Below are 11,581 nucleotides of genomic sequence, written 5' to 3'. Positions count from 1 at the left end.
GTTATGAATTATCAGAACACATCCATGTCAGTAAACATCTGCTGTTAACAGGCTCAACATCTTCTACGTGTCCCAAGTTGACTCTGGGGAAAGCCTCTTGAAGCTCCTGCCAGGGAGACTATTGAGAAATGCCATTCACAATCAACAAATCGCATGTAAAAGCTTTAAAATGCAAAACAGAGCAGAAAATAATGAGTTGCCCGAGTTTATTAGGAAGTTTTGTTCATTTTTATTTCCCGTCTGCGCAGATGAAACACAATGCTCATTCAAAGTGGGATCGAAAGCTGACACAGCTCCAAAAAAAGTACATTCAATTTCTCAATAGCTAAAACCCCTGTGTATTTTTCCCAGAAGTGCACTTACTTTAGAACATATCTTTAGTGAGCACCTAAGTATTTGTCTTCTTTGGTTGTGATGCTTAAAAGTGAAACAAACATTGCACAAAGAGTAGGTGAATCTAAAAACAAAATCGAACTCTGCATTACAGTTTTATTGCGGATTTGTTCAAGATAACTATATACATGTCTTGCTTAATTACGAAACTGCGTGTGAAACAAAAATATTCCCCAGAAATTTTCAAAAAAACATAAAACAAAAAAAACTTCATTTGTAAAACAGACTACATAGCACCAGTTGTTTAACCTATCATGCAGCAAATATGTGTCGATGTTTCTTCTTCTTGGGTACAAACTTCAAGGATTTTGGGGGGGCAAAGTTTGTTTTGAGTGGAAGAATCCAGTGCAGCCACCTATGGTTTGAAGTTGGTATTGCATCTCTGCAGTTATGGTCAGTCCGCTTGGTCCCCTAATACAGAGGTAACAGGTCTGTCCATGGTGAGAGCTCCTATGTTCTTACAGAAGCCATGACGCCTCGGGGGACGTGGGCTGTGGACGCAAAGACACAATCAGAATCAGTGTTTCTACTTTTAAATCTTTTCAATCCTGGTACCACTTCTACAGATCTGCAGACGGTTCTGTGGCACTGACTGCACCTGGTTTGGAGTTTGGAGGAGAACAATGGAGGATTTTTGCGTGTTAAATGATTCGATGATGATGAGTCCTGTCATAATAACAAAATCTGTGATAAACTATATTATTGAAGACCTTAAAATCCCACAGAAACTAACTCTAAAACTGACGGCTAAGCTCTGTTAGTAAAGTACTGTCACAATGAACATGAAATACAATGAGACACAACTTAATTTGGCAGAAAAAAATAACAAAAATGCAAATAATATACTGATGATAAACATATTACATCACCCAGCCCTATTTCTCATCTCTATTTCTGTCTAAAATGGGCAATTCGCACCAAGTCTCTGTGATCCCTTTTGTCCTGAAAACATGATAAATCACAAACATGATGAACAAATGAGCAAACATGAACTCTGTCATAGTATTGAGTGCCAAAAACGGAAAAAAACTGCCCTTTTTGTTTTTTAATTGACGAAACTAGACACTCTAATACGCCTTATGCGTGATTTTGGTAGCTCTGGGATGCACAGAACTGAAATAGATGACGATCAAAAACTTGTGAAAAGTCACATCTGGACATTTCATGTATATTATTGCGTCTTTTCTTTTCTGTTTTAGTGGCTGTTTTAGGGCTTGGTGTGGCGAAACAGTTGAGATTTTAACATTTCTCAGAGTTTTAAATGGTTGGTCCAAGGACGACTGAGAAACATCCGGGTTAAGTCTTCAGTCCGAGAACCAGGCTGTTTAAATGCACACGCGATAACATGCAGATGTTCAGGCATTTGCCTCTTCCCACAACGTTCGTGTCCATCCAAACGAGCCGTAGCATGTGTCCATAGCCATAACATAGAATACACTCTGGTGCTACAAATATCATGAAAAATGCTCTGGATTGTTGGCAATCAACAACTAAATTCCAAAAAACAGCGCGGCACTCAATGTGTTCATTTAGGCCAAGGCCAAAAGCACAAATAGTTCTTGTCAATTTGTCAAGTCAAGATGATTTGTAGGCCGCCAAATGTCAAGAGTGTACACAGAGTGCATTTTGCAACACAGTAATGAATAGGTCTGTTCCATTTCTATCTTATTGGGAAACGCTAAACTCCCATTGAGCTTCACGCTTATCAGAGCAAATAAAGAGAACTGAATTGTTGTACAAATGTGTATGTATAATGTACAGGAAATATGTCTAGGTAATGTACAGCAGATGTGAGTAAAACATTCCATCTGGTAATGGTACTGTATGTAATAAAATTGAAGTAGTTTCATAGGTGGCGGTCCTGTGGGTGCTGCGGGGCTTGAGCACCCACTCAAATCTTTGGCCATGAATTTAACCTAATTACAAAATGATTCAATAACTTGTAAAACATTAGCCGCCACTTCCTTCCTTTTGCACTAAAGAGCAAAGTGAAAGTTCAATCCTCAGCTATAAAAACCATGGCGTTGATTGTCTGATAGTTACCTGGTTTCCCACAGGTTTTGACACACTGCTCGAAGGTTTCGAAGCGGTTCTGGTTCCCTCCGCAGCCTCCGTACCAGAACCGCGTGCAGCTCTTACTGCTGCTGTCGTAGTGCCACTTCAGGACGAACTTGGCACAGGTGCCCTCCTCTTTGGGCTGCTGGCACACGTCCAGCACTGCAGAGGTGCCTGTGAAGGACAAGACAGGGAGGCATGTCAGTTCAAATGTATGGGGAATATAGCCAATATGTAAACATGTAATATTAAAATTAGTCAAACGCCAAGAATCCTGAATAATAGTCTTGATTTGTGAAGTTTTGGCACAGCTGATGTAATAAGTGAATATCTCCATTGTGAAATCAAAAAAGTCCCATCTTAATCTTAAGATTTGACTTAATTTTCTCATATTTGTCCACTGCATTGGGCCCATCCTTCCATGTCAATGAAACAATCTGTCAGGAGCAGGGGGCACCCAAAATGCAATTCTGGGGAGCCAAGACAGTGTTCCACTTAGCAGAGAGGATCCCAAAGATCGGCCTTCTTAAATTGGATGATATTTACAGTCAGAGAGGCCGACACAGGGCTGAGAAGATCATGAAGGACACCAGCCACACTAATAATAACCTGTTCTCCCTGCTCCCATCAGGGAGGCCATACCGCCTTCTCAAGACTACAACTGAGAGGATGAGGAAAAGCTTCTATCCTTAGATTGCTATACTGTATGTATGTATGTATGTATGTATGTATATATGTGTGTTTGACAGATAAAATAAATCTAAAAACTAAACATTTCAGCAAGGTTCATGGTCAGGAGATCCTAGCTGGAGGTTTTAGCCCCTTCTGCATGTTTTAGGTTGTATTATTCATTCATTCTTCAGGTCTAGACATCTAAAAGTAAATATTTTTTAAATAAAAATAATGAGATCACAATCAGACGACTTGAACATTAACATTGAACACATATTCTTAGCACTGAAGTCTTAAAGGCAGGATTTAACTATTGGAAACAAAAATCCCAAACACATGCCAGCCTTGTTTCTGACACTGCAATAGCATAAATAGTTTTGGGTGACGAGCAAAGTTCATGTTGTTTATGACAGGGTTCTAGCTTTGAGATAAAAGATTTGAAATTCTGAATGATTTTGCCATGGGAGTCTCCGGGAAACATTGCCAGTAATTCCATAGACTTAATTCGCATAATTTTAGTTTTGCATGTCATGCTAAGAGTTACATTTCCTGGAACAGAGTAATTTTCCTCGACATTTGAATATATAATTTGTGTGCGAGAGCTAAATTAGAGGGAAGGAAAAAGCCGCAAACATGGAATTTGTGACTAGAGTGAGCAACTCTTGGTCACTGTCCCTGAGAATCCAAGCAACTCGAGTGGAGAAGGTATAAACCGGGACTGTCGGGGAAATATCTTATCTGAGCTGCAGTCCTAGATGTTTGTGTCAGCTCTCAGTCGTGCAGGAGAGAAGGGTTGTTCGAGTCATCATCAGAGTCGAGGGCATTTGGTTATTCAGAAATTATTATAACCCCGAGCCATTCTCTTGCATATTTCAGTAACAAAAGCAAAATTAATTATATAATCATAAGATAAACCACATCTGGAGCGATTTAAGCACACTGTTTAACCGAATGCAAGTCCCGCCAAGGCTTTCCACTACTGACAGAGCTCTGATGTATTAAACTTGCTTTGTACGAGAGCTACTGCCAAGAAACAATGAATCCGTGAACAAGCCTTTCCATTCATTTGACTTTAGGCTTAAAACTTGGCTCCCGTCTCAAAACTCCCAACGTCTCATTTTCCACTCAGTGTTTTTTTGTCATTCTTTCAACAATCTGAATTTTTTGTGGAGCTCGGTGGGTTTGTGGCAGAAACAAAGAGCTTTTTGTGTTTTTTTTTCCAATGCGACCACATCGGAGGAAGTAGATTTATGTAATGGCAAAGTAATGTGCGCTGATGGCGAGCTGCTGTTATTGCTGCTGTTGTCCAGATATTGGTCAGCACAATACTGTATGGTCATCAAATGAACATAGTTTGCAGGGGTAGAAGAAAAAACTCAAGGTAGACATTTTGTCCAGATTATAAAATTAGCTCTTCAATGAGGTACCAATACATTTTTTTATACCAGTACTTTAAAGGGGCTGTACAGAGCAAGTATTTTCATCCCCCTACATGTTCGAGCAATGTCCTAATGTGTAGATTGAGCTCAGACCTATTCACCACAACTGCCTCTAAAATCCTGCACTGAGACTGCAGTTACGCGCAAGACCTGAGGTGGCAGTAGTGAGTATAAAACGACCAACTTGCATCTAGTCTCTTTACTTTTTTGATTCCCATACTAACATACATGTGATTTAGAGCCAGAAAACAGTACAATAATGTTAACTTATTCCATAAAAGACTATTCATTTTAAATGTGTATCATTTATCTGAGGTTAAACAACAAAGTAACTTCCTTTAATGTTGTCCCTGGAACCAACAGGCATCAAAACGTGGTCTCTAAAGATGTACAGTGCCTGTCAAAATATTGTATTGGTTTTTCATTTATTTTAAGACTATTTACATTGTAGATTCTTACAGCAGGTGTTCATTTATGGGTATTATGTTTTAAACAAAAAAAAGTTGACAAAAAATCTTCAAAATAGCCGCCATTTGCTTCGATTACTGCTGGACATTTTCTCTATGGACTTCATGATATAGTCAGGAGAAATGGTTTTCACGCCACCTCATGAAGCTCATTGAGAATAAAGGGTGGCAATTTTGAAGAATTTATAAGATGAAACATATTTTTGAGCTGTTTCACCCTTTTTTGTTTGTTTTTGTTGACATAATCCCATGCGTTAATTCATGATTTAATGTCTCCAATCACACAATGTAAATAGAATAAAACTGATACATTAAAAGGATTTCCAAACTTTTGACGGGTACTATAATATTCTTTTCGGTACCTGCTTTTTTTGATACTTTTATTCTTTCTATACCAGTAGTACCTAAACATTTAACAGAACCCAGCCCTTATCGTCAATGCCACTGGGTTAAGCTTGTACCCTCGCACCCGTCTCAATCTCAACAAGGATCTAGGCGAGAACTACCTGGAGAATAAGCCTAACTTTACACAACTCACTGGTTCAGACAAACTGTAGATGGTTTAGATTAGTCTCCCTCCATGACAATTTCTGATAATTTCTTGGACGACCAGCAGATTTCTGAGTAAGGCTAAAGGGAATTGTGTAAAACTAATGCACAATTGAAGACATAATGATTGTTGTAACCCTAACAGAGGATGAGCCCGTCGTGCAGGAGGAGAACATGCAAACTCCATAGTCCCACGAGCTCTGGGAATTGAGCCTCTTGTTGTGATGCGATTGTGCTAATCAGTTTTATGTTGCTCTCCTATATAATTCAGATTTTATAGATTCGATGACATTGAAGTAACTTGCCCAAACTGATTGTTTTATGATGTGGGGAAAAATTTAGAAAAATCGGCTCATCTGAATACGCTCACCACTTTTAATTGCCTGTATTACAGCTTCATTGTGTGGATTTTTCAAAAACGTATTATATAAAGGGGAAAGGCTATAATGACTTAATATGTCCTAAAAATCCCACTTCAGTGATTACTTTTGGTCCATCGGCATCGTTGCTACTCTACCTCCCATCAAAATGCAAACTTAAAGGAAAACTGGGGCTATTACATGTTGGCAGTGCTCTGACCAGAGATTATGAAACCTTTAACTTCATATTCGATGCAAACAATCATTTTAATGCAGAACACATGTGGCAGGAGCTTGTGGAGGTAAAATAAGTTTTCCTTGGCAGAACTCAAAGCAGTAATATGTAAAACGTGGCCGGTGGGACAATAGCTTTGGAGAAACGGCATTGGTGAAGCTTGGCAAATAGAAAATGTCAGGCAGCTTTTAACAGCAGTGATTTTCTTGATGCATTTTTTTTTTTCTTTACGGTTCAATCAGAATAGTATTTTCTGTCTCACAAGAAAGATCATTTTAACACAGCTTTTTCTAAAGTTAAGACAAACCAACCTCCAGACGAGTTCAGTATTAAAGTGCATATGACAGGTTTCAATGCCTTTGAAAATATGACTTATTATATGTATAACATGTGTTGTAAGTAATTATTTCATTTCAGTGAAGCAGCAATTTTAATGATTAAATGTTGGGCATAAAAATTATTTTATTTTCTTAAGATACTGACAGGAATTGACATACGTTGATACAGACGGCATCTCTGGAATTGCTCATATATGGTCATGTTTGAAAACAGTTATGGAGGGAAACAATTTTGAAAAAAATCTAAACTTTCTCTAATTATTCAAAAACTACTTTAACAAATAGTGAATTATTGATATGGTTTTCTACTAAATAAAGATAAAAAGAAATGGAGTGGAGCAAAGTGGTTCAACAGCCCATAAATACATAAAAATACGGAGAATGCTAACATGATGCAACATGTTAGCATCGTGCTATTGCTAACGCTAGCTACAACTGCCGTTTTTTAGCTTCTATTGAACAATCTGCTGTGAATAAACATCCATATGGACCCGATTTAGGCTTGACTTTATATGTATGTGCTAAATAAGTTTTGATTTTGACCAGAAAATGGCTATAAAGAGTGAAAAACTGTGTTTCCCAAAAGATTCTATTTTCCCCTTGGCGAGGCCACGCCCCCTTCTATGACGAGATGCCGTCTGTATCGATAGAGGTAAAGTTCCATAGCAGTTTGACTCACTCATTTGACATAACATGGTTGGCACAGCAACAGTTTAAAGTTGTTTGCCTCTATCGATGTCACTTCCTGTCAGTGTCCAGGAAGTGAAAGTATAAACATCACAAAAATGGTCAAACTAAAGAAAGCTGGGTTAAATGTTGAGCAAAATCTTGAATATAATTGTGTTAAACGTGTGTCTAATGTGTCATATGCACATTAAGTCTCCTTTTTCAGACAGTATTTTGATTTGAGGCCCATCTTCAACATTGTAAAATCACAAGCACATACGTAGATTGGCTGGTTCTGGCAGGACCTCCTTTTGTTCAACCTGCTTCACTTCTGTCTGAGGTTCTGGCTCTGGCTCTGTGGAAACATCAACCAAAGATATTTCAACATTCACTCAGTTTTCAAATCATGCCTGTTGTATCATACTGCAGTGCACATTCCCTTTAAAGCAGGTCTTGTCTGCTTTAAACCCCAGAAACACCTGCATATTGAGGCAGCAGGCAGGCAGCAAGCAACTTCACTTCTATCTTATCGCAGCCTGCAGGTTTTAATCTGGGTAAGAAGCCAGACAGCGGTGGGTCTTCCCCTTCCAGGCATCTCCGTTATCATCAACTTACCTGTCTCCATGCAGTTTTTCAAGCAGAGCGCTTCAGTCGCAAATCTATTGTCATTGCCTCCGCACCCTCCATACCAGAACTGTGCACAGAGTCTGTTCTTATAGTCAAAGAACCACAGAGCCTTATAGTCTTTGCAGGGCTCCCCCGGGTCAAAATCAAGAACGCAAGGGTCTGCAAACTCATTCGGTGCTACATGCAAAAAATAAAGAGTAGTGATGGAGAGAGAAAGGGAGAGAGGAGAGGTTTGAGGAGTCAAAAAAGTTAAATACATTAGCGGTTACTGCTGAAACAGTCACAATTCACTTCTACGTGAGAGTATTTGGCAAAGTACAATGGTGGTTTTGTTATTACAAAGAGGAAGAGCGGGTTCAAAAGAGTAAACTAAAGGATTATCAAAGAAAGGAGTTTGTCAGAAAGTTACAATAGTGAGTCGTGTGCAGAGGTTTTAGGGAGATTAAGATCCTTTGCGTTTGATGACCCCTCAATGACACCGGAGCAACATACTGAAATACCCTGTAGACTAGGGGTAGGCAACGTCAGGCTCTGGGGCCAAATCCGGCCCTCCAGCACAGAACCTCTGGCCCCCAAGACGATTTTGAGAAATATTATTGTGCAAATAAGAGATCAAATACCTGTTAAAGTAGTCTAAAATGCTAGAAATAGTGTCAGTATTTTAAAAACATCACGCTTGGTCATATATAATGTTAAACAGTGATTCTCTACTGGTGGGTCGGGACCCAAAAGTGGGTCGCGGAACCAATTTTCAGTGGGTCGCGAGTCTATAGGGAACTTTTATTCAATATTTTCCATGTTATTGGGTTTTTATCATAATTTCAGTCTTAATGGAATATCTATGGCTTGTTCAAAAAAAACTTGTGTGGAAAATACAATATTTTATACAATATATGACAAATTACAGTTTAATTTGGATCCTCGGCTTGACATCCTCGGGTAATGGTGGGTCCCAAAGCCCTGCCACTTTGGAACCCCTGGTAAAACATTGGCATTTGAAGACAATAGTTCTTTACTTTAGGCTACAATGTTGAGGTTCAGCCCTTGGGTGTTTTGGGAATGATGATGAAAATCGTCCCTCCACGACGCAAACTTGCCTACCCCTGCTGTAGACTATACTGTATAAAGAAAAGCCTCACATGGTCTGGGAATTGAAACTGGACCCTCTTCTTGTGAGCAAACCACTCAAAATGCTAATGTAAAGTGTTAGAGACATCTCTACTCCCTGCACAATGTTACACGTAACACATTCAGTCATCTCTTTGTTGGCGTTTTGCTGTGTCTAATTCTATATATGAATTACATCACCCCATAATACCCCCTGCAATACCCCCTACTTAAGAAATGTTCCTTTACAACTCGAGGTCTCATAAGAACATCGCTCATTTTCCCAACACTATGTAATGAAAAGGTAGTGAGGGGGTAAGGACTGAATTATTTCTCAAAAGCTCGTCTAAGGCATTTGCACGCTTGTGGTTATCCTATATTACGAGTTTTTTGACCCTGAAAAACAACCCGCCAATTTGTTTTATGTGGCCACATTATGGAGATCATTATACCCCATTGATCTTTCAAATAGCCCTCAATTGACCGTATCTTTGCCAACAACTGTCACAGATTATCTAAATGTCTGTGCAGATGTCCTTATGGCTCAGTGATGCGTTTCCCATTAGATCCAACAGCTGTAAAGTCTCACTCCACAAGTATGTTAAACTGAGACGGGCTTGCTGTACATTCAAGATGAAGGAAAATGTTCATGGCAGATAATGTTAATGGAATGCATGTGCTTGAACTTATTTATAATGTAGAACAATGTGCATTACCTGTTACCGGTTTTTCCAGAGGAGCTGTGGTTGTAGTTACAGTGTTAGTGTTGAGAATGGCAGGCTTATGCTCTGCTGCTTCTGCAAAAACAGAAAAATACTAATTACCATGCAACTCACAGAAAGCCTCACATGATCTGGACCCAGAATTCTTACTGTGAGGGGAGAACATTTTACACTTTCTCACTATGATCCCATAAACAATATATTTAAAGATGCACCGATCCGATACTGGTATTGGATATCGGAGCCAATACTGGAAAAAAAACAATATCGGGAATCAGCTACAAATATCCGATACTGAACCGATACCAGTTTTGGCTCTCACCGCTTTAAAAAACAACTTTCACCAACTAAATCCATATAGGCATGTTGTATATCATTTTGAAGGGAAGAACCTGGAGAATTAAGACGCTGAATTAGTTTTTTGATCGCAGCACAAAATGCCACGGATAGCAGCAGCATGCTAAAGCTAGTGGGAGCATGCTAATGCTAACGGCAACAAGGCTGGGTCAAAAACTATGATAGTAATACCTGTAGCCAAATAAAATGAAATCGGCCACAGCTGGAGCGGCCAAGTGTTTGTATTTAGTTTATGAAAAGCTGATATAAGATATTTGTAATGCACAAGTTGTTCATGTGTTAATGTAAAATAGCCTGTCCCAAGGATAGTGTCGAAAATCCAGTGATCCTTGTTGAATGTTTTTCCATTAGTTTATTAATAGATATAATTGATCTGTAATATCATGAAAAGAAAATACTTCTCTGATCTCTCAATGAAAATAAGAGGACTTTTAAGAAAGCTTCTTGGTATTGGTTAATATCGAATATCGGCAGATGCTCAAACCCCAGTATCGGTATCGGAAGCATAAAAGCTGGATCGGTGCATCTCCACATACATTCTACTTACTGGTGGTGATGATGCCTTTGCGTGTGGATACGATGTGCCCGTCCGCTGTGTGCGCGGTGACTACAGCGTGGTAGGACTGTGCGCTCTGTAGATTGTCCACAGACAGGTCTGTCCCGGACACATTAGTCTTCAGGACCATGGCGTGGTCATTCAGACGCGTGATCGCCACCTCGAAATAAACAAAGTGCTTCGGGTCTGGGCTGGTCCAACGCAGCTTCAGACTGGAGGAGGTGATGTTGAAGACGTGGAGGACGTCGTCTGTTTCTGCTGGAGAAAGGACATTTCAATTAATATATAAATAATACTCTTACATTCAACAAGACACCAAGAAGGTTTCACTGACTGAATTCACCAGCATGTAGCTAAAGGAAAATAACTTTCCCTTGTATGTGCAGTATTTTCCATGACTCTTTAGTAAATGAAAGGAATAAAGAAATTTGAACTACAATCCAAAGAGCTTTGTGTTATTATCTCCTTATGTGTGTGTCTGAACTGATTGAAGATAAATTGAATGTATTCCAACAAAATGATCCCTAAAATGCTTTGATTAGCTGCACCCCTGTTCCTTTTGTTTTATGGTAATTTCCCAAATCACATAAAAACTACTGAAAACAACACTCTCTGTACACAGTTGTGCATGTTTTGTATGTACCACATCATATTGAAACGAGTTAACACTCTTTAATCCCACAATTTCCTCACAAACCTTTATGTGTTTTATGATGGTGAACTTCTTGTTGTTTCTCGTGGTGTTTCTCATGTTTCCTGTGAACACAGAGAGAGGCCAGTGAGCACTGCATGTAAAAGTGTAAAGTATAGACCGTAATAATTGCATTGAGATTTAATACATACTCCTGGTCCGATACTGTGAATGGGTTTTTCAGCGGCTGGTCACTCTGGAACCACTGGCAGTGTTTGGACACTTCAGGCGACATGTAAAAGGCATTTTCAACTGGAACGAGATCAGTGCAAAAGAACATTGTTATTTGGTGTCACTGAAAACTACGTCACACATCTGTTGGTCATAAAGTTATTATTTTATGGATCA

General features: G+C 39.2%; 1 protein-coding gene across 1 annotated transcript in view; it reads right to left on the bottom strand.

Moving 5' to 3' along the window:
• Positions 1-240: 240 nt before the first annotated feature.
• The window catches only part of LOC306968192 (collagen alpha-3(VI) chain-like), a 107,960-nt gene continuing 96,619 nt past the window's right edge, over positions 241-11,581 (bottom strand). The window contains exons 39-46 of the mRNA XM_079563515.1: positions 11,386-11,485; positions 11,240-11,298; positions 10,534-10,800; positions 9,624-9,704; positions 7,789-7,977; positions 7,454-7,528; positions 2,437-2,622; positions 241-884 (exon numbers count right to left, since the gene is read on the bottom strand). Coding sequence (XP_079419641.1) covers positions 844-884; positions 2,437-2,622; positions 7,454-7,528; positions 7,789-7,977; positions 9,624-9,704; positions 10,534-10,800; positions 11,240-11,298; positions 11,386-11,485 — 998 coding nt within the window. The 3' untranslated portion in view covers positions 241-843. The remainder of the gene's footprint in view (positions 885-2,436; positions 2,623-7,453; positions 7,529-7,788; positions 7,978-9,623; positions 9,705-10,533; positions 10,801-11,239; positions 11,299-11,385; positions 11,486-11,581) is intronic.

Source organism: Gobius niger, assembly GCF_951799975.1.
Source record: "Gobius niger genome assembly, chromosome: 9".
Taxonomy (NCBI): Eukaryota; Metazoa; Chordata; class Actinopteri; order Gobiiformes; family Gobiidae; genus Gobius; species Gobius niger.
This window is presented reverse-complemented; position numbering and strand designations above follow the sequence as displayed.